Source organism: Borostomias antarcticus, assembly GCF_949987555.1.
Source record: "Borostomias antarcticus genome assembly, chromosome: 19".
Lineage (NCBI taxonomy): Eukaryota > Metazoa > Chordata > Actinopteri > Stomiiformes > Stomiidae > Borostomias > Borostomias antarcticus.
This window is the reverse complement of record NC_140252.1, coordinates 13,646,824-13,670,847: the sequence shown is the minus strand read 5'-3', so window position 1 is coordinate 13,670,847 and position 24,024 is coordinate 13,646,824. Positions and strand designations below refer to the sequence as shown.

General features: G+C 45.5%; 3 protein-coding genes across 4 annotated transcripts in view; all 3 read right to left on the bottom strand.

The window, feature by feature from the left end:
• trim67 (tripartite motif containing 67) overlaps positions 1 to 24,024 on the bottom strand; it is a gene marked incomplete at both ends in the record, with an annotated part of 298,614 nt that overhangs the window by 151,641 nt on the left and 122,949 nt on the right. The gene's annotated exons all lie outside the window — the stretch shown is intronic.
• Positions 409 to 13,051, bottom strand: plg (plasminogen). Of its 2 annotated transcripts, none has more exons than XM_084453749.1 (19): positions 12,943 to 13,051; positions 11,313 to 11,448; positions 11,063 to 11,169; positions 9,439 to 9,553; positions 9,135 to 9,274; positions 8,740 to 8,860; positions 6,729 to 6,847; positions 5,978 to 6,140; positions 5,698 to 5,822; positions 5,377 to 5,536; positions 4,874 to 5,064; positions 3,514 to 3,662; positions 3,205 to 3,298; positions 2,639 to 2,750; positions 2,404 to 2,481; positions 1,630 to 1,770; positions 1,330 to 1,436; positions 868 to 1,013; positions 409 to 726 (listed from the first exon to the last, which is right to left on the bottom strand). In XM_084453749.1, the coding sequence occupies exons 1-19, from the start codon at positions 12,986 to 12,988 to the stop codon at positions 565 to 567; spliced, it is 2,412 nt and encodes an 803-aa protein (XP_084309875.1). In that variant the 5' UTR covers positions 12,989 to 13,051; the 3' UTR covers positions 409 to 564. The 2 variants fall into 2 exon arrangements, with proteins under 2 accessions (XP_084309875.1, XP_084309876.1); XM_084453750.1 differs by having other exon boundaries at positions 868 to 1,007.
• Positions 17,438 to 23,389, bottom strand: LOC311321984 (12-(S)-hydroxy-5,8,10,14-eicosatetraenoic acid receptor-like; the record flags this gene model as incomplete). Its single annotated transcript, XM_084453997.1, has 3 exons — positions 17,438 to 17,801; positions 22,196 to 23,020; positions 23,217 to 23,389. 3 exons carry the CDS (start codon positions 23,387 to 23,389, stop codon positions 17,438 to 17,440), a joined length of 1,362 nt encoding a protein of 453 aa, XP_084310123.1.

Sequence of the window (24,024 nt, the reverse complement as noted above, 5' to 3'; positions counted from 1 at the left end):
CCAAAGCAGAAACGCCTATTCTAACAAACAATGGGGTTTGAAAGCTCGGCGCTACCGTTAAGTGATCTTTTAGCCGCTTTTTGTGGCATCGTCATTATTTTTCGAGGTAGCCTACTGTATCTACTGTGTCTCAGGTACTGTAACGCGCGCGCGCGTGTGTGAGAGATAGTGTGTGTTGTCTCCCTCTGTCTCTAAGGTGGTGTGTAATGGTGCTGGGGGATCTGTCCAGGGTACGTCCTACGTACAGCAGGAATGCCACACACACACACACACACACACACTAACGTACAGGAGTCAAATTAATTTCCCTCCCCTAAGATTTCAATGGGTGGTGGGACAACTAGGATACAGATACTGTATGGCGTTGGAGGGTTAGTAGAGTACTACACAGATACTAGATACTGTGTGTAGAGGGGATTGGTAGGTTTTTATTGGTACAGGTTAACAGAGTACTACACAAATACTAGATGCTATATTGTGTGTAGAGGGGGTTGGAGGGTGAGTTGGTGCAGGTTAACAGAGTACTATACAGATACAAGGTACTATATAGAGAGAGGTGGTGGGTTAGTTCTCCTTTATGGTCTTGTTTATCCAGTCGACGAACTTGGAGACGCGAGTGTAGACACCGGGCTTCATGGCGTTAGCACAGCCCAGCCCCCAGGAGGTGACGCCTTGCAGCACAAAGGTGTTCTGGGCGTAGCACACCAGAGGACCTCCGCTGTCACCCTGGGGGGAGGGGGGGGCAGGGGGGGTCACCATCTTCATCATCATCATCACCACCATAATCTTTCTCATCATAGGAGGATAATCATCAACATGATCATCCTAATTTCAACTATAATCGTCCTCATAGCATCATCATCGTACCTGGCAGCTGTCTGATCCTCCCTCAATGTTTCCGGCACACATCTCGTGGTCCTTCACCCTGTTGTTCAGGTAGGAGGGGCGGTTGCACACCTTGTTCTCTATCACAGGGAAGCCCACCTCCTTCAGGATGCCATCTCCTCCTGTCCCTGCAGCACAACCAACCAGCATCAGCTCTCATACAGCAGGACCTCCAGCATTAACGCTGCAGGAATGTCTTTCATCTCAGAGCCTTTACTCAGCTTCCCCTGCTGAAGACTGTCCTGTCTTAGAAACACTTGAAGATGGGAAACATTCATGCTCATGGCTTTTCTTCTCGTAAGAAAAACATCCTATGGTTCTGTGCTGTATCTCGTATCTCCCCAGCCAGTCACAGGCAGGCACACTTTCATACAGATAGAAGCGTACAGTAAACGCCTGCTGGCACACACTCCTTTCTGAAGACTGTGTTGTGTTGTACTGTACCTTTTGTCTCACCCCAGCCGGTCACATAGCATTCTGTTCCACTGGCAACCACAAAGTCCTTCTCAGGGAGACAGACTGGTATGACCATGTCATTTATGAGAGCAGGGCTGTAAACACACACACACACACACACAAAATAGTTTGCTCTGGATATTGCATTGGCAACATTGGCTATCAAATTTCGTATTGGCACAGATAAACTATTCAAACAAAGCAGTCAATGAGTTCATCCCATTCACTCTAGAGTTCATCCCATCCACACCCAGACCAGCAGGGTGGCAGGTCGACAGGTGTACTCACGTCTCTAGTTTGAGCAGTGCGATATCCCCTCCATTTGGTCCCAGTATCAGTTTCTCCAACCTCTTCTCCTGCTTGGACGCCTCGTTGGCACGCTCAGTATGAGTTCCCAATATCACCTTATAGTAGGATGGCCTTTTCGACCTGACACACACACACACACACACAATATTTTGTAGGTATTTCCCCACAAATTCTGCCTCTGCAGAGAGCGGGCACCTGTGTGGCGTCTTCATAGCTAGGCTGTCTGCAGTGATGGAGCTGTCTCACACATCTCTCCAGACAGTGCCTATAGCAGTACAGTACTCTATAACAGCCTGTCAGGCAGACAGTGCCTATAGCAGTACAGTACTGTATAACAGCCTGTCAGGCAGACAGTGCAGACAGTGTCTCGAGAGAGAGAGAGATGCTGCGAAACTAAATGTTGTTGTATTTCTTGTACGATGACAATAAAGCTTCTAATCTAATCTATTAGTAGTATACTAGCCAGCCAGTCAGACAGTGTTTATAATAGTATAACAGCCTGGCAGTCACACAGTGTCTGTAGTGTCTATAAAAGTATAACAGCCTGCCAGTCAGATAGTGTTTATAACAGTATAACAGCTTGCCAATAAGACAGTGTCCATAGTAGTATAACAGTGTCTATAGAAGTATAACAGCCTGTAAGGCACAGTGTCTATAGTAGTATAACAGCCTGCCAGTCAGATTGTGTCAATAACAGTATAACAGGGAGACAGTGTCTATACAGTAGTACTGTAGTATGACAGTCAAACCCACTTCTCTAGACAGTGGGCAGCTGTCACGACCCACTGGGGGGCGATCAGAGTCCCTCCACAAAAGTGGGTCCCTGAAAAGCTGAATGAGGACACACACACACACAGAAGCAGACAGACATACAGACAAGCACACACCGAACACACACACACAGATTTATTATTAAACACGTTGAATGTCACTTTAATTGTTTTATAATGGTATAAATGTTTTATATCCATGTTAATGACAGCCCTACGTTCGTAAACTGATCTGCCAGGGCCAAGAGTGAGGTTTGGACACGCAGCCTCCAACGATCCGACCAAAACACCTCTTGGGCTTGGTAGTGGGCTGGCCACACTTCAGCCCACCTGGTCACGACAGACAGGAGGACGTTAAAACCTAAAAGTCTAATCATTAAACATTGTGTCCCAAGCTAAATCAAAGTACTGTACATTCTTATATGTATGGCCTAGACAGACACCAAACTATAATAATTACTATCGTATAAGCAGTCTACAAAGATGTGGTTTTCACAGAGGCGCTCAATCATGTATCACTCTCGATTTATCATATTTAAATATAGAAATATTTCAATATTTAAAGTCTTCAGAAAATCTTACATACTGCAGCTTAAAGTTCACTATTATTATTCTTCAAAGCATTTCCTTAAGTTCACTATACCATTTTTGTTTTAATGTATGGTGCTGTTCAGTTTGCTTAAACAGAGCTGTATTGATTTTAAGATGAAATTCGTCAAATAAAATCAATCAATCAATCAATCGATCAACCAATCAATCGATCCATTAGTCCCTAGGCTCTTACCACAGCTGGGGATCTGGCAGTAGTCCCACTTTTTGCTGCGGTCGGTGGTGTAGCACCAGGGGCCGTTCACATCCCTGTCTGGGTTTCTGCATTTCTGACAAAGGAGAAGAGAAGAGTCCTTAACCAAAGGAAAAACTCTGACTGGGCTGGTTTCCCAGACATGGATTAACCTTCACTAAAAATATGTCAATAGAGATTTCTTAGAGGTCTTAGAGGTCTCTTAGTTACAGACTAGGCTTTGTGTCCATGAATGGGCATTAGTAGATAAACTCAACACTGTCTCATCCTTGTGAGAGTCTTGTGACCTACGTTGGACTCCAGGCCCTTGTCGGGGTGTGTCTCGGGAGTGAAGGAGCCGTGTTGGTGGGGAGTCTGGGAGGACCAGGCCTGGCAGGTCACACCCACAATGGTCATGGAGGTGGAGCCTCGGTAGGTTGCCCCGTTACCCACCACACAGTCTGGGGGAGGCAGGGGAGGCAGGCGGGTGACATGGGAGGCAGGGTAGGAGACAGAGAGACAGGGGAAAGATGGGAGAGACAGTGGAGAGACAGGGGAGGCAGTGGGAGAGACGGGAGCAGGGGAAAAACATGGGAGGCAGGCGAAAAACAGGAGAGACAGAGGAGAGGCAGGGGAGAGACAGGAGAGGAGGGGGAGAGACAAAGGAGAGAGGAGAAGCAGGGGAGAGACAGGAGAGGAGGGGGAGAGGCAAGCATGGCAGGGGGAGACCATGAAGGCAAGGAGACAGAAAGGCAGAACTTTCTTTACACTCTAATAAAGGGTGCTATACTGTATGTACAGAACCATTTGTAATAATACAGTGTATAGAACCATCTGTAATAATATAAGGACCCTCGGAAAACCTGAAAATGGTTCTATATAGAACCTTACCGACCTGAAATGGGTTCTATATGGAATCTTTTTTTGACTGACTGACTGACTGACTGACTGACTGACTGACTGACTGTTTTACGATATCCTATTTAGTAAGATAGGTTAGTTAGGACAATGTAGTGATATTGTTTACTGTAAGATTAGTTAGGTATGCATCTGTGGAGTGGTTTCGGGGAGGAGCTAGGTCACACGATATATGAAGGGCCGTGGCTAGGAGCTCATCTAGACATCAGTCCAGCTGGAGACGCCAGAGAACAGCTTGAGGACACATTGTGGTGAACGCTAAAGAAAGCAACTAGAGACCTCTGGATACAGAAGATTGTCTATGGACCTTTCCCAAGCTCTTGTTGAACCATTGTACACCTGTTTTTAACCTGAACGGACTAAACTGAGATACACAGATAGGGAGCCAGCCCAGACGCCTACGAGGAACCGCGCCTCAGGACAGATTCCTGCAGGGACCGTCGCAACGGTCCTCCGGTGAGCGCCTCCAACCACGGTCCCCTAGCCAGGGTTAGCTGCACACACGACAGGAGACAGGTAGGTTTCCACTTCCATGGCCTACTAGTGTACGGGCTAACAGTTAGCAGATTATACCACTACACTAGGCCTTAGATAGAGTAGGTTGAGCCATAGGTTAGTGGGGTAGAGTAACAGACTGTGACTGGATGAATGACTGAATTGTTGACTAAGTGATAACTGACTGACCGACCGACAGACCAACTGAATGGATGAATGAATGAATGAATCAAATCAACAAATTAATGAGTAAACCAGCCTTTCTCGGCAGTGGACTGTGTGGTGGTGGGTGTGAGCCCGCCAGGTAATCTGGGTTTCGGTGTGGTCATTCCAGGTCGGGTGGAGCAGCGCTCCACGCCGCAGTACTCCCAGCGAACAGTGGGGTCAGTAGTGTAGCACCAGGGGGAGCGGTCTCCGTCTGGGTTACGGCACAAGTTCCTCCTCAGGTCGCTAGGCGACAGGGAAAGAGAGAATACACATGGAACCAAAATGTATTTTCTGTATGGGGTTCTGTAATATCTCCCTAGAAGATTTGGAATAATGATTAATTTCCTCATAAGAAAAGCCTGTTATGATATTCAATGACATGTTGTTGCTGCAGTAGAGACTGAGTAGACAACTCTAGGTCACAAGGTGGAATTACCTTTCATTTCATAATTCCATTACATACACAACACTAGAAACACAAGCAGTGCTACGGAGACAGACTGTGTGTGTGTGTGTGTGTGTGTGTGTGTGTGTGTGTGTGTGTGTGTGTCTTACGCGGTGGGGAACTTCTGGGGGGTCTTAGTGTGGCGGTGGGGCATCATGGAGGACCAGGCCTGACACTTCTTCCCGCTCACCGTCTCTGATGTCACACCCCGGTAAGTGGTACCGTCGCCCTCGTAGCAGTCTTCTGTCTCCGGGGGAATCACCGGCTCATCTACCAGACGGCAGGACAGGAAAAGGGTCAACCAGAAAAAATACATACAACATTAGCCAACACACACACACAGACACACACAGACACACACACACACACACACACACACACACACACACACACACACACACACAGTTTCACACACAGACACAGTCCCGGACCTGGTCCAGGTGCGTCTCCACAGGAGGGGACCTTGCAGTACTCCCAGCGCGTCTCTGGGTCGGTGGTGTAGCACCACGGCATGCGCTCATTGTCTGGGTTACGGCAGTAGTTCTTGTCCAGGCCTCTGGCAGACACACACACACACACACACACACACACACCAACCAAGCTGAATTGGTTAATCTCACTCTTTAGTAGGAATCACACCCACCTGTCCCATCAAAATGCAAGCTTTTCAGTGGCTAAATTCGGATTCAGGTGTGTGTTTTTGTTTCATACTTGCAGGGGTAGTTCTCAGGGCTGCGGTTGTGTTTCTGTGGCACCTGGCTAGACCACATCTGGCAGGTTTTACCGGAGGTTGTCACAGCAACCGTGCCTCTGTAAGCGCCGCCATCTCCCGTGATACAAGTGAGCTCTGCGGCCACCGTGGGGGGTTCGTCGGCTGGGGGTGTGGAGGAGGTCAGACTTACTATGGAGGCTGTGAAAGTCCTCTACTGACAGAGAAGGAGGCTGAAAGGGGTGAGATGCTAGGGCCAAGGTGGATCATGGGGGGGAAAAAAGGGGAGGGGGGGCAAGAGAGTCCATGGGTTCAGGAGATAGTGGAGGTATCGAGGACAGACAGGGAGAAGAGAGTAGAGGAGAGACAGGGAGAAGAGAGTAGAGGAGAGACAGGGAGAAGAGAGTAGAGGAGAGACAGGGAGAAGAGAGTAGAGGAGAGACAGGGAGAAGAGAGTAGAGGAGAGACAGGGAGAAGAGGGTAGAGGAGAGACAGGGAGAAGAGAGTAGAGGAGAGACAGGGAGAAGAGAGTAGAGGAGAAACAGGGAGAAGAGAGTAGAGGAGAGACAGGGAGAAGAGAGTAGAGGAGAGACAGGGAGAAGAGAGTAGAGGAGAGACAGGGAGAAGAGAGTAGAGGAGAGACAGGGAGAAGAGAGTAGAGGAGAGACAGGGAGAAGAGAGTAGAGGAGAGACAGGGAGAAGAGAGTAGAGGAGAGACAGGGAGGGTCGAGAGGAGCTGTTGTCCAGACTCACCACAGCGTGGGATGGAGCAGAAGTCCCAGCGCTTGGTGGGGTTGGTAGTGAAGCACCAGGGGCGAGGGTCTCCGTCTGGGTTCCTGCAGAAGTTCTCTTCCAGATATTTCTCTGGGAGACTGAAAGAGCAAGAGAGCGAGGAAGAGAGAGCGGAGAGACTAGGGATGTGGTGAGTGTACTGGATATGTAATACATACACATTAAAGCTGTCACAATATCACATTTTCACAATATGATTACCATTGCAAAAAATATCCCAATAACTATATTATTGCAATAGCCTAGCTGTAGCAATCATTAAAAAAAAAAATGTGATCACTTAAAATGTATCTTTACATTTATTTCGCTCCAATGTTTGTTTTCTCTTCAAAGCATCTTAAATTGCTGGGTATGGGCATATTAAAACTAGAAATGGTGCTCGGGGAACACAGACCTCCGCCCATAAATGCATTTTGTGCTCACAGGTAGCGGTGTACATTTTATGGTTTTCAAAGCTGGCTGGATTATTTATATGATATTGGTATTTTCATTTTTAATACAACAATTAACGTGCCATATCGCGACACCACTAATACAAATATACACATAATACATACAGAGTAAGATGAATTAAAAGACATGTACAATATTTTAATTGTCATTCAGGTGCAGGTATTAGAAATCTGTGTCTGTCATGGAATTTTTTGAGACAACTGGCCTCAACTGGCCCTCAATTTTTAGAGACAACTGGCCTCGCCATCCCCTACCTTTTGCTATTCTAAACACCCCTGTCCCCTACCTTTTGCATTTCCAAACACCCCTGTCATTGTTTTATCATTATAACAGGAAGGCATCTCCAGGGGGGGACACCTCCCAGACTTTCAGTCTGGCCTAGAGTGACCTTCCATTGTTCTATTGTCCCTACCTGAAACCTATTCAAAATGTACCGCGCTTTCTAATATCACGTGTCTGAACTCTTGACCACTGTTGATGATGTCCGCCATTTATTATCATGTGTACAAATGGGTTAGCCAATCAAATCTCTGGAAGCGTCACATCCGTGTATTGCTTGAATATAAGACTGCGCAACACCAGACTGTTTCACTTCTGTCGGATGAACCACTCGTGCGTTATCCTGAAGTCCTTGCGCTCGTATGTTTTCTTAATAAATCAGACTTAAAGGACAATGCTCGTTTTTGACAACCTGGACCTTATTTACGACATATTATAAGACGTTTGACTCACCGAGATCACTTTGGTGTAGTTCGGAGGCCTGTAGAAGAAATTTAAAATCCAGCGCAAGCCAGTATATCCATGTAATGGCGGTGGTGGGGGCAACGAGAATGCAGCTTCTAAAAATCTATTTTCTGCCGCGAAACGGTTGTTTTCATCAATGTGTCTTGATGAATCGCTAGTTGTGCTTACATAGAGCATAACTGTTGTGGTTTTCACATGCCATGATCTTTCGAAACGTCTTTCGAAACGAAATAGCTTCCTCACTTGCTCCAGCACTAATGCGCACAGCGCGCAATGATGCTCCAGCACGCTGTGCGCATGCGTGCTGGAGCAAGTGAGGAAGCTATTTCGTGTCTAAAGACGTTTCTAAAGATCATAATACAGAGGCATGTGAAATACCACAACAGGCCTATGCTCTCTATGTAAGCACAACTAGCGATTCATCAAGACAGATTGATGAAAACAACCGTTTCGCGGCAGAAAATAGATTTTTAGAAACTGCATTCTCAGTGCCCCCACCACCGCCATTACATGGATATACTGGCTCGCGCTGGATTTTAAATTTCTTCTACATGCCTCCGAACTACACCAAAGTGATCACAGGTGAGTCAAACGTCTTATAATATGTCGTAAATAAGGTCCAGGTTGTCAAAAACGAGCATTGTCCTTTAATCTCTTTGAGCGAACCTTGGCAAATCCTTTTACTTTCAATCAGATTTATTTCCACTACAGTGTGTGTGTGTGTGTGTGTGTGTGTGTGTGTGTGTGTGTGTGTGTGTGTGTGTGTGTGTCGTACGCTGATGGGCTGTATCCATGGTTGTGGGGTTCCTGTACGCCCCAGCGCTGGCAGGTGTAACCGCCCTCTGTAGTGGAGATATTCCCTCTGTAGTCCTCCCCACTGCAGTAGATACAGTCCTCTGGAGGACAGAAACATACACTCACACACCATGCTATGATAGACAGCTTTGATCTACTGTAGAAAGCACACAGTATGTGAAAGTGAAGTGAATTGCACATGGTAATATCACAACTTTGGCATGGAATTATTTGGACCCATGAATGATTTGCTATTAAGAATGTATTTAGTAGGCTATTAATATCAGAGCTGGGTCAATTACATAGACCTAATACAGTAGGTATTGACCCAGTAATGTTTGATAGTGTTTCCTGAGCAAGTGCTGCAGGTGTTACCAGTGCAGTCCTGGACGTTGCAGGTCTCCCATCGTTTATCAGGGTCCATGGTGTAGCACCAGGGGCCGTCACGGTCATTATCTGGGTTCCTACAGAAGTTAGACTCCAGGTCGGCTTTGGGGTATTTCTCGGGCGTGATGCTGCACGTGATGGAGAAGAAGACAAAGCAGGAGAAATTATGAATGTAAGAGTAGGCCAAAGACAAAAGATAAGATAAACAGGCAATACAGTGAATATCTTCTGATATTGCAAGCAGGCACACAGAGCAATGAGACAGGGTGAGTTGGCTTGTAGGGAGGCCTACTTAGGTTTGTGAGGGTATCCTGATGTCCAGCGTTGACAGGTCCTCACAGACTTGGTCTTGGCCTTGGTACCCCTGTAGTCAGAGCCGATGCCATTCACACACTCTAACAGGTAGCCTGCAGAGAGAGAGAGAGAAACACACACAGACTTGATAAATGATAATGGTAAATGGACTGCACTTATATAGCGCTTTTATCCAAAGCGCTTTACAATAAGGGCCTCTCATTCATTCATTCATACACACATTCACACACCAATGGCAGCAGCTTCCATGCAAGGTGCTAGCTTGCTCATTGGGAGCAATTTGGGGTTCAGTGTCTTGCCCAAGGACATTTCGACATGTAATCAGGAGGAGCCTTCAAACTGCCTACCCTATGATCATTGGACGACCCGCTCTACCTTCTGAGCTACAGTACAGCCGCCCCAGACATAGTATAGTCAGGTAGGCCTAGTGTAGTTTGTTACGATCAAGGATTATGAAGAGAAGGAAGCATTAAATGCTTAATTAATTATACTACTTTGGGCTGCTTTAAGGTATAGTGATACTGTCTAACCCTGGTGAGTAGAGTACTCACCAGGGTTAGACAGTATCACTATACCTTAAAATGAATTGCCAGGATTTAAACACCAGATTTTTGCATGAAGTGTCCCAGACCTATAGAGAGATCTGCAGCATGCAGTAACGTAGTTAACGTAGTTTACGTAGTGTATCAGTGAAAGAACTCAGTGTTGAGACTAGTGCTGGGATAATTACAGTATCCTGTTCCATGTGTGCACCAGTTATTTGCATATTAGTACCTGTAGTATTTGTTTTCATGGGTAATGTAATTTCATTTTCTTAAACATAGATATGTAAAAAAAAAAAAAATGCCGTCGTTTTTCTATCTTTTTTCTTTATAATCCAAGCCATTACTGTTATTTGTGCATTCTATCCAACTGTATTGAATCATACAAATACCTTTGATTTCAAGCACTTCAAGAAGTGTTTAAGTGGTCAGTGCTAAGAAGTCAGTTACCAGAATAGTTCAGAAAGTCGAGCAATAGTGTTACTCTATTTAAAGTACCTTTACAGAAGAACATTCCAAAGAACTATTCAATCATCTATCACTGAAGAAATAATCATCAACACAATTTTGTATCTTGTGTCGGTTTATATTCACCTGGTAACACAAGTAATCTGCCAACAAACCATAGAGGGAGATCTTAGAGTCTCCTTTGGCTGGGACACAGACCCAGGGGCTTAGGTTAGATCATTGATTTGAGGACGAACAGTAGATAGACAGGGATTTAGATTGCAGATATGATGAGAACCAAACCCCTACAAATGGGAAAATCATTGAAGCCAAGTACATGCAGTGGATTCTGGGAAGAGTCTGACCAAGGAGTTTCTATCCTAGTCGGATGAGTCCGGAATTCAGAGTGAATCGTAAACAGCCATAAGAAAGAAGATAAATGGTGATATGTCTTGCAATGGTTCTTAGCCCCCCTGCAGATTTCAAATGCAAGTTGTCAGTGACCACTCAAGGAACCATTGGAGTTCATACTTGATGGCTTTAGTTGGGAGACTTGAGAATACTCATGTTTGGGACAGAGGAGCTTAGTTCTGAGACATGAAGAGGACCTACGTTTGTTTTCGTACAGAGATGTGCTGGATCTCCTCAGAGTGTCCTCTGTCTTTCTGTTGGCCGGTATTGTCCAGCACTCCTGGTCCTTTTCAACATGCATAAAAGACCTGTGGACACACACACACACACACACACACACACACACACACACACACACATACAAACAGAAAACAAACACATGGGCATTTAGCACAACCAAGACATCATCAAACTAGAGTGACTGGTGGGTCAGGGGTCAAGTCTCGCATACCTGCAGGTGAACTCTGTCTCTAGGTTACATTTGATGGCACACTCCAGCACTGTGCGTACGGTATACTGCCTCTTGACCAGGGACAGGATCCAAGCCCCGTCTGTCTTAGCATAGTCATCCAGGATATCTGCACTGGCTGGAATCAGATACAAGACAATGTTAATAAAGTACTGGATCTGCCTACACGAAGGTCAAGTTCTTTGCATGGGGCCCCGCGGCTGCAGCGAGCCCATAGACTCACGAGTCAGTCTCTAAACGCTGTGCTCAACTAGAGACTGAAGACATTCAGCAAGGTTTTGTTGCTAAAAGTGAGTGGAAACTATGTGACAGATTGAAAAAGAAACTGCATTGCAGAACCAATCCAACGTCTTTAGGGTGGTCCTTCCTAAAGGGGCGGTAAATGTTTTTCGTTTTGTTTTCCTTCTCCACTCCAGTGTTTTTGAAGGACATAATCTGATCTGATTGGATGATGAACATCTGATTGGTAGCATCGGTTTTGGCGCTGTTCGAGCAACGGTTTTCAATGCAGATGTCTCCAGGCTTTCGGAGGTGGAGATCTCCAAAGTATGGCTGCCCGAGACTAGTGAGCCCCCTGAGCATTGTACATCCCAAATGTGATGTTTCCAACCAAATTGATAACATCTGATTCAGGTACAAAATTCATTTTGCAGTAAATTAGCTCAAAATTGTCCTGGAAGCATCTCTCATCCCACAAGGTCACCAGAAATGTAGTTTAGGGTCCCACATACTGCAGCAGAGCCACATCTGCACATATTCACACAGAGATTAGTTTTTCTTTTTCCAGTTAACTGAGTATATAGGTGAGAGCCTCTACGACTACCTGGATAGACTCGTCTGCTTCACACATGTGAGGTGGTCAGAGTGAGCTGTGCACACCATTTAAAAATAACATTTGATTGTTACAGTACATCCCCAGGCCTCGCGTGTGCCCATAGCACCTCTACTGTGATGCAGGTTAGCAGGGTGAGGTAATGTGGGGCTGAGGAACAGAGGCTCTTAGAGCCGCTGGAGACCTACTGGTAGCACACAGTACCTCTGACTGATGGGCCTGGTTGCAACATAAGACTTTATTGACAGAGATGAGTCAAAGGGAACTATTGACAGAGATGAGTCAAAGGGGACAAGCAGTACAGCAGACCTCTAGGCTAGGTTTGAAAACAAATATATACAGTGAGATATGGTCCAGGGAGGTCTAAAGCTCAATGAAGGTACATTAACATATGCCCTTGAATAGACTCAGGTTTGATTTCATTTCATTTCAAACATGACACATTACACTTGTGAAGCACTGAGGTTTCCCTCAATTACAATGATTGCGGATGTCTGGAAATCTTTTTTTATTTTATTTTTTTATTGGTGTCAAATTATCCCCCCGATAAATATCCAGAACCAGAACTAAGCTAAATCGCCATTACACCATATCATATGCTACACACATACAACTAACTTTTATCCAATGGATTTCATGAGAGCTAACTCCCTTGATATCACGGAACAGATTCTGATAGCAGTAATAATAATCCAGTAACTTCAGAATTATACCTAATTAGTAATCTGAATGGCCTGTTGAGACAGATCTGTCTTCAGGATCATAGCAGGAGTTTCTTACCTGAAGCGAGGAGGGTGAGTAGCAAAGCTGCTCTGTTCAGGTCCATGATGGCCACTGACTAGCAGCTGCTGTCAGGCTTACTGACAGGCTGTGCTTTGGCCTTTTTTCCCCATGTCAGGAAGACAAATATGATGCATTTTACTCATCCATCAATCATTGGCCCAGCGAGGACAGGAGCACAGGTCAAAAACCATGTTTGTCCACTGGGGGACTGGGGACTCACGGCTGTGTACAAATAGTCTAAGGGGGCATCCTCTCCTATTTTCCTTCTCTTCAATAGTACTGGAACAGGTGACCTGCTACACACCTCGGCTGAGTTTCTACTGTCTTGTGCTCTGAGATCAGACTGATGGAGGAGGTGAGAGTACGCGGAGAGGAAGCAACTTCAGACTATTGAGATGCAGCCCATACTGCTCCTCTCCCCTGACTACTGATTGTGGGATTTCCTCATGACCTTAGCTTCTTTTAAACAAATAGCATCTCAGTCTTCTAATCAATGTATAGCCTATGTATTAACACTCTGATTGAAATAAAGATATATTGTACAATAGGTTTGAGTGACTAGAACTAAAAGCTTAATGGATTCATAAACTTTTTAAAAGTAGCCTATGCATGTTTTATGTGTTATACTAATGCTGACAGGTATGTGAGCGTGTTGTCTAAATCTGCCTTAAATCAATATGAGTAGTTAATGATCAGCGATAGCAGACCAGTGTCCTCCACTGCAAACAAAAAACAGCCCCTTTACTTTTAGCTTATCCAAATAAGAGGTCAACTTTGACATGCGAACCAGGGTGAAGAAAAAGTGACCTATTTGATCATTGTAGTACTGTAATACAATTCGGTATTAATTTGCAGTCACTGGGTCACATACATGGAAGCTATTAAAAACACTGCACTTATTTTTCTTTTAATCATAAATTTAACTAATATGGGCAAGTCACCACAAAGGTATTGAAAATAACAATGTTTTTTTCATTCAAACAGTAATTTATTGACGGCCCCTAAACCCCTGAGCCGTCGACTGCCAACATTGGGGTGAAGCCGCTGAATCCGGAGTGAATGTCTGTCGAATATCTAACTTGAAACCATCTTCACCTCGGTGAAGAACCGCACACTCCCCTGTTCAGTTTAGTCCATGGGCCATGCCAAAATTTTGTCGGTAGCCTACCACTCAAGGTGGCAAATCTTACTTATCATTTTTGAAAAGATCCATGTCTGTAGATGATATACAGACATGGCTCTAGGCCTAATGTTGGTATGATACCCATTCCTGAGTGGTAGCTGTGTCACAGTAACCAGCTGATGACAAGAGATGAGCGTTGCTCTTAAGCACCATTAGGCTTTTTATTTTATTATATATATTGCTATGCATAATGCATTTTATATATATTTTGCTATGCTTGAAGCTGGCTGGACTCAACTTCTCCCCTTTTGGTGCAGAAGAGCTGGTCAAATGGACCGGCATGTGCAGGTTACAGACCTGCAGTAGCCTAAGCAAAGGATGCGTTAAGTAGCTGAGCGCTCAGTGAGCGATCAGTGATAAGAATTCACTTAACGGGTTGCTCAGTTACGCTCAGACTGATCTGCTCAGAGCATAAGTGAGCAGTTTTGAACTATGATCTGTTTGAGCCAAACACCACGTCATAATCATCATCACCTGAGAAAAAAACAACAAGAGGCGCATTTTGGCTCGGGAATCGTTGGGACGCTGCTCGCTAATCACACATGAACAGGTGAAAAGTTCTCGTCTCCTAGCAACTCAGCGCTCGGTTAGAGCCATGACCGTTAAGTGGTTTTAACGCACCCAAAAACTGCAGGATGATCCAGAACCTGACTTTGAACTTGGGAGTCAGATGACGAGAGAGACGAGCAGTTTGATGAGTGAAACAGTGTGGTTCTGAAAAAAAACACAAAAAAAAACAGTGTGGTTCTGTAGGCTACACACAGAGCTTGATAACAATGTATCCTTCACATATTTTTATTCTGTATATGGGATTAAATATCATTGACTAAGCATATGCGAATGCCAGTGTTATTTATAATATTGTTTATGATACACATGTATACCCAACTGGCTTTGGTCTAATTAGCCTAGCCCTTTTAACGTAAGGCTCACATTCAATTACCTCTCACAATGAAATAATATGGGTAGCCTATATTATACATTTCCTGAATCCTAGAGTCCTGTGAGTAGGCCTATTCCAGTTTTTGTGTTTTGTGTCCCTCGATACAGGGGGGGTCTAAAAGAAAGTAGGCTAGGCTAGATAGTTTAGGATGACATTTTGAAAATGTCTCTGACGATTTGAAGAGCTCAACTGACTTCTATATCTGTCAGGAAGATTCACAGCTGCCAGTATGATACCGGTGTGAGGAGATTGGGACAGTTTGCCGCTGAAGGTGACGATAGTGGCGCCATAGGCAAAAGATGTAGGTCAACGCTCCAGCCTGTGAAGAGCAGCTCCATTTAAAGGGGCGCCTTCACACAGGTGTATTCTAGCCCAATATTAGGCTATAATTCACCTATTTTTGGTGGATTTAGTACAGTCCGCTATACTTTGTTTGTGTAGGCTAATTATTGGCAATTAAAACGATATCTGTTTGCGCTTGATGTTTACGGTAGCCTAACTGTAGCCAGTGGCGACGGATAAAACATTAGGCTGTTACCACTAGTCGCATGCCGAGGGAGGAACAGAAACAAAATGGTAAGTGTTTTGTAGAGTTTATAAAAGTTATAATTGGTGGGTTCACAGTATTGTAAAAGCTTATTAGTAGGCTACTGTGTAGAAATTGTTATTATTGGGCTATATTATTTCAATACAATATATACCCTTCTATGAATGAAACTCATGTGCAGGTCTACAATAACATTTAGCTATGCGGATAATAATGTTCCATTTCTCTCTCCAGGTGAGACCACACTACAGCAGCATGTAACCTGATGGTGAGGTGGACCTGTATTGTGTGAGACATCCCCGAGCAGCGTTGTGATAATGTCAGCTGAGATTTCCATGGACAAGCCGAGCTGCCAAAGGAAATGGTTGTCAGTCCTGGACACGGCCGCTGATCTCGAGGCCAGACGGGACAAGGGGGAGGAGACGAGGTGGGCAGAACCGGACCCGTCGGATGCTGCTATGCTTCCTGACCCGAACAGCAGCACCGGAGGAACCAGCACCATGAAGAGCCAAGAAACCAATCCAGAGCCCAGGGAGTTAGGCCCCAGCCCCCTCTCCCCAGCCCAGTCACCCGGCCCTGCTGCCCCTCCTGGGGACCCTCTACCACTGGAAGCCGCTGCCTCGGACAGATGCTCCTCTCTGCCAGCTCTGCACCAGACCCTGCTCCTCAGAGCTCTGCAGCAGGTCAGCCAGTGTTACCACTGTACAGGCTCTTTCCTACCAGTAGGCGGCACTAAAGAGATTCTCTGATGTTGATCTAGCAGGCCTTTGGCAGTGAGGTGTAGTGCAGCCAGGTGTACGTGTATATGTGTGTGTGTGTATGTGTGTGTGTGTGTGTATGTGTGTGTGTGTGTGTATGTGTGTGTGTATGTGTGTGTGTGTGTGTGTGTGTGTGGTAGCAGTAGTAGTATTGTGTGTTTAGCAGTGATGCGTGTCTAGTGGTGATGTATGTGTGTATAACAGGGATATGTGTATGTATAGTGATGCATGTCTGTAGTGGTAATGTCTTATGTGCTAATGTATGTGTGAGTGAGTAGTGGAGATGTGTGTGTGTGTGTGTGTGTGTGTGTGTGTGTGTGTGTGTGTGTGTGTGTGTGTGTGTGTGTGTGTGTGTGTAGTGATGTGTGTGTGTGCACTGGTAAGGCCTGTGTTGTGTTGATGTGTGTGTAGTAGTAGTGATGTGTGTGTAGTAGTGATGTTATGTTATGTTATGTTATTTTTATTTATAATGTGCCCCCCAACCAACTGTTGCATCAGCCCGAGGCGCAGCCCAGGTACAAAGGGAGACAAACAAAAACAAAGGACTGCAAACGAACAGATTAACAAGAAACGCCAGGAATTGGAGAGTGGCTGGCTGCTGTCGGGCGTAGCGCCGCCATCATGCTTCCTAACAAAGCGCTTCACAAAACAAATAACAGATAAAAAGGAAGAAAGAGCAACATACAAAATGCAATACGACAATTACGACATACAAAATACAGTACAAGGCAATTACAATGAGAGGGAAAGGGGGGGGAGGATGTGCGTGTTTGTGTGTGTGTGTTTCTGAGTCCGTGAGTTCAGTCCATGTGTGTGTGTGTGTGTATGCCTGAAGGCCTCTGGCTGAGGAGACTCGGACGGAATGTCTTAGCGATAACAGCAGGTTGCTATGGAGACGTCCTCGATCAGCCTCAAGACCAAAAGTCAACAGGAGTCCATGGGGAGGGAAGGGAGGAGGGGGGGGGTGCAGCGCCTCTTTAGCCTGTGAATCTTCAGGCGGGTGGGAGCCAGAAAGTTGATTAGATGTTTGGGTTAGGGAGAAGAGCAACAGATTCCAATGGTCATTCCTCTCTGTAACGCTTCTCTTTATTGAGCCTGGTCCTCAGCTCTGCCACGTCGCCTTGCATAGCCATGAGTTTCTCCAACAGGGTATCAATCTTACGGTTCAGTTCAGAAATCACCACAGGTAGATTACTCACTGCTCTGCCCAGCTCCGTTAGCATGACGTGCACCCTTTGGGCTAGAGTGGCTGCCGTCTTCCCAATTCTTCGATAGACCAGGGCAATGCTCAGTCCGAGGAGCAGATGTCCTGTTATCATTAAGGCAAATAGGTAAATGTCTTCAATGTCCTCTATGGAAAGGAGCGCAAGGCACAGAACCTGCCACTTGTCCCACGCGTCCTTGGTGTAGCCCGCGGCGTCCCGTCTGGGCACATAGGTTCCCCCGCTCCTGAGTTTCGTGTTGAAAAGATTTTGTCGATTGCGTTGAGAGACCAGCTTATCAATTCCATGTTTAGATTTGAAAATACACAGAAAAAAGAAGAACTACAAAGTAAGGGGAGAATACAAGAGCAGGAGCAAGCAACAAAGGCGTCTGCTCTGAACGAAAGCCGGAAGAAGAAGCTACTGGTGGCTAGTGATGTGTGCATGCGTGTGTGTGTGTGTGTGTGTGTGTGTGTGTGTGTGTGTGTGTGTGTGTGTGTGTGTGTGTGTGTGTGTGTGTGTGTGGTGGAGATGTGTGTAGTGATGTGTGTGTGTGTGTAGTGGTAATGTCTGTGTTGTGTTGGTGTGTGTAGTGTGTGTAGTGGAGATGAGTGTGTAATAGTGATGTGTGTGTGTGTGTGTGTGTGTTTGTGTGTGTGTCCTTGCTCCCAGGACCAGCTGTCCCAGCAGCAGGTAGAGCAACTCCACAGGTTCCTTCAGGAGAACTCCAGCCTGCTCTCTCTCCTGGTACCAGGTGGGTAACAGCTCTCTCTCCTCCTCTCTCTCCTGGTACCAGGTGGGTAACTGCTCTCTCCCCTGGTACCAGGTGGGTAACACCAGTCTGCTCTGTCCTGGTACCAGGTGGGTAACTGCTCTCTCACCTGGTATCAGGTGGGTAACACCAGTCTGCTCTCTCCTGGTACCAGGTGGGTACTGCCTGCAGACTGGGGAATATGTGCACTGGTAAACTCTGAGCTGATCTGTCAGGGGGGTGGTCTCAGAAGGGAGGTGGTCTGTGATGAGACTTGAAGACTCCTCTTACTGCCAGAGGAGTTTATTTATGTATTTATTTATTGTATATAGGGAGGGGCAGATACTGTGTACTTAATAACACACATTGCTAAAAACAAATGCTTGATATGATTCACTACTGTGTGTACAGTATAGCCTGTGTTCATTTACAACACTCTCTAGAGCAGGGGTGTCAAACTCTGGCCCGCGGGCCAAATATAATTACACTGCGGGCCAAATTTGGCCCGCGGGCCAGAGTTTGACACCCCTGCTCTAGAGAGTGTTGTAAATGAACAATGAGACAATACCAAATGACTACTAGAGCTGGCCCGCCAGTATTATACAGCGCATTTACCGCTAATACTACAAATCCCATAATGCTCTGCTGTTGTTTTGGCGCGTCAATCAAGACAGGAACCAGAAACGCCCTCTCTTCTGTGACAGTAGTCATAGCAATCTCATACTACAACTGTAACCGTGTTACCCCTTCTTAAAAATGGCGAAAAGAAAGGCAGAAAACAGAAGCTTTACGTTATGTAACGTCTCACTGTGATAGAGCCACCTGTGTTGACCTAGCCGGCCGCTGTGTTTGCTCTGTTCCTGTTCATTCAATCCTGTCTGCCTTCTTGCCGGCCTGTCTGCCTGCCTGTCTGCCTGGCTGTCTGTCTGCATGCCGGCTGTCTGTCTGTCTGCCTGGCTGTAGGACAGTCAGGGTTTTACAAGCTTCTCTACTGAGCAGATGGAGCACCAACACTTGTGTCTGAGGGCGTATTCACATATGTTAGTGCACACCATTGATGCGCACCAAAAGCGAAAGTGATAAGTGCATATTCAATGTTAAAGCAAAACTTGTTTGGGTCCATATTAAAATTTTCATTTGTTCAATGTTGGCCCGTGACTTTGTTCAAGTTTTACATTTTGGGCCACTGTGTATTTGAGTTTGACACCCCTCCTCTAGAGCTTTTAAAATGATCATTTTGAATTTTCCCTTTTTTTTGGGCAACACTTGCCCAATAGAATTGCATGTGTGCGGAGTGAGAAAGGAACACACTAGAAACTAGTTATGTATTTTATATGCAGGAAGCGGTCCCTTGTTTGTTGATGCAAAGTTCAAAAATACAGTACTTCCTTTTGTTTTAAATTATAATTTGATGTAAACAGTCTTCAACCGAGTGATTCTCTGAAATTCCATTTCTGGAGATTTTCCCATGGTTGGTTTTAGATCTGTGAGAGAAGCATTCCTCTCTGCTTCAAACCTGCTTAGCCCTGATTCTGAGATAAAGGAGGCTGCCTTTTAGGATTTTCAAAGCAGTTCAGATTGTCTTCAGCTGAACCCTAGTCTGACTCTGCTGACTTCAGGTCTAACTGGTTTTTCTGGGGAGGTTGATAAACACAGGCTTGTATTACAACAGGTTGCACTAAACAATGAGATCAATACACAATGAGAAGGAATTCATCTGGGATGTTCACTCTGCACAAACACATGGGCTGGTAACTGATTTTTACCACGACATGTTGATGCTATGGTGCTACAGCTGAGTGAGAAGATACCGTGGGTATATTCAGTCTGCACACATCTCTTGTGCCCAGGTACAAGTACGCAGATATTAGGTGGTGAAATGGGGCTGTTTGATATTATATTTAACTCTTAACTCACATGGAAATAATCTATATACATCAGTATAGTGAATGTAGAGTTGTTTTTTTTTGTGTCATATGTGCGCATGAGTGGAATTATGCAATAATACAAAAACACTTGGAAAGAGTTCCACATTTTCAACATGACAGAGTTAAAAATGTAGTTAAAAAATGACTAAACAGAAATCACCATTACATACATATCACTACTACACATGCCGCATTACTAGACACACATCACTACTACCCTGTACACATGCACCACTACTACACATGCTACACTACTACACATGCTACATGCAACACTACTACCCAGTACACATCCAAAACTACTACACATGCAACACTTCTACACACATCATCACTACTACCCTGTACACATGCACCACTACTACACATGATACATGCAACACTACTACACACATCACTACTACCCTGTACACATCCAAAACTACTACACATGCAACACTTCTACACACACATCACTACTACTCTGTACACATGCACCACTACTACACATGATACATGCAACACTACTACACACATCACTACTACCCTGTACACATCCAAAACTACTACACATGCAACACTTCTACACACACATCACTACTACTCTGTACACATGCAACACTACTAGACATGCTACACTACTACACATGCAACACTACTACACACATCACCACTACCCTGTACACATCCAAAACTACTACACATGAAACACTTCTACATCACTACTACTCTGTACACATGCAACACTACTAAACATGCAACACTACTACACACTACTACCCTGTACATATCCAACACTAGGCTACTATACATGCTACACTACTACACACATCACTACTACCCTGTACACATGCACCACTACTACACATGCTACACTACTACACACATCACTACTCCCCTTTACACATGCACCACTACTACACATGCTACACTACTACACACATCACTACTACCCTGTACACATGCACCACTACTACACATGCTACACTACTACACACATCACTACTACCCTGTACACATGCACCACTACTACACATGCAACACTACTAAACATGCAACACTACTACACACATCACTACTACCCTGTACACATGCACCACTACTACGCATGCAACACTACTAAACATGCAACACTACTACACGCATCACTTCTACCCTGTACACATGCACTACTACTACACATGTAGTCTCTCATTGCCAGACCTATCTCCACACTTCGTTTACGCTGTGCCAGCGCCGGAGACAGGTCTGGCTGGGCTCATTCTGCAATAGGGGGGAACGCATTATTTCTTTAAACCAATCACAGTCGTCTTGGGCGGAGCCAGCCCTGGACGCAGCGACAGTACTCTTGCAAAATAGTCTGGATCGAATCAGATTAATTTGCGTCGCCAGTCTCGCCACTGATTGGGCAGTGTGACAACGAATGACAAGGTTTATTGCCAAAACCTACATCCATTGAGTCAGACTACTACACATGTAACACTACTACACACATCACTACTACCCTGTACACATGCAACACTAGACATGCAACACTAGACATGCAACACTAGACATGCAACACTAGACATGCAACACTACTAGACATGCAACACTACTAGACATGCAACACTACTATAAGCTATCCAGACCAGACTCAGATTGTTTTGATGTCACATTACAGACTATAAGCATTATTCATATCTTTGTATTTTATTTTACAACAAGCACAATAAAACTGCCAGCAAGAGAGTAGGCTAAAAATAGCCCTATGGAAAAACCAAGGCACTCAATCTCCGGGGTAGTAAAGTTTAAAAAAAACGTTTATTCTTGTGTCGCTGCCATACAGTAGTTTGGCTCACCCAACCTCACAATAAAACTATCAGTTATCTCACCTGTCTGTTGCGTAACAGAAAGAAGCAGTCACCTAAAAACAATATAGTTTGGCAGCTCTATAAACCTACAGTATCATGCTCATACTCAGGCCCAGAGGTACGCGTCTCGGTGTTCCAGTAGCTAGTGGACATCCTCCTCAGCAGCCGAGAGGGACAGAAGCAGGACACGTAGGCGTCCTTGAACCCGGTGTAACAGAAGACGTAGACCAAGGGGTCCAGCAGGCAGTCTATGTAGGAGAGGACCATGAGGCTGTCGTAGACCTGCACGACCACCACCTCGGCCCGCGCCAGATCCTGCACCCTGACCGCCAGCAGCACCATCCTGGCCAGTGCGCACGGCAGGAAGCAGACAGAGAACACGACCATGACGGAGGACACCAGGAACACGGCCCTCCTCAGCTTGGTCTTGTCGCCCACCGTCTTCCTCTTCAGGCGGTTGACGATGCACACGGTGCAATAGAGCAGCACCAGGAAGGGCACCAGGATCTGGGTGAAGAATACCACCTCCCTCAGGCTGTCCACTATGTTGTTGTTGTGGGTCTCCTCCGCCCGTCCGTGGCTGTTGCAGCACTCGAAGGCCTGCAGCATGGTGGGGACGGTCAGGGGCAGGAGCAGCAGCCAGATCAGGACGGAGATGTGGGGGGACTTCTTCAGGGCCCGGGTGAGGTTCTTCCTCCCAGGGCGCACCACATTGAAGTAGCGGTCGACGGAGATGACGGTGAGGAAGGCGATGCTGGCTCCCCGGTTGAGGAAGAGCATAAAGAGCATGGCCTTGCACGTGGCCTTGTCCTCGCTGCGCCGCAGCCCGTTCTGGTAATGGTTGGCCTTGAACGGCAGACAGACCAGCAGCAAGAGGTCTGCTACCACCATGTTGAAGAAGAACACACTGTTGGTCTTCCAGAACTTGAACCTGGGAGGACCAAAAACACACAAACTGAAAAGAACCGAAGTTGAAGAATAGACAGAAAACAATGGGGAAATATTAAGTATTTTGTTACTTTAACTAGTACCTATTAGTGTGTTGTTGTTTTTTTTACTTAATAAAAGACAAAATTGTAGTGACTCTCTAGCGAACTTGGTAGCTGGATACACGGTGACTACAGTACCTGAAGAGGAATATGTAGAGGACAGAGAGGTTGAGTGGTAGGGCCAGGACGAACTCAGCTACCATCAGGTAGGAGAGGGTCTTGTAGATCACTTGGTTCCCCGTCTTGCAGTCGTCCACATAAGGATTGCCCATGCTGCCGTTCACCGAACCCTCCAACTCCATGAAGAACATGAATCAGGTCCAGTCCCAGTGTCGGTGGATCTTGTGTGTATACCGGTGTGCAACGAGAGTGGTTGACGAGGGTGCTAGCTTTGCTTTAAGACTGTCGCTTTTATCTGATGCTTCAGAGGAAGTTGCTTTATCATCATCAGAGCAGAAGCATGTCTGTGGATGTGTGTAACAGCTCAACCTGACCATGTTGGCGAGACCACAGGTCCTGCCTACAGCTTTCTGCAGAGCTGACTATAAGGAAAGTCATTTAGAATACTCTCAAGTATTTAATATTTACATATTGAATATGTCTTTCAAATGGGCGGTACACTACACTATTAGAATAAACGGCAACTTGTTGGGATTGAAGCATTGATGGTTCGATCATGCGATCATGTCTGAGCAGGATCCTTTAGATAACATCATAGCATCTTGGCGTTGTGCATGCCTTTGGTTGAGCGGATTCCATTTTGTGCATGGTGAGTCACGCAGTGGAAAACTGATCTCAAAAGCATGATAAAAATGGTCTTGGAAGATTATTCTACCTAGAGGTACTAATATGGTCATATTTCATAATGACACTGTGTAATAGTTTTGAATAGAGACTTAGCCAGCAATCACATGACATATGAGCTCTCAGAGAAATATGCACACAG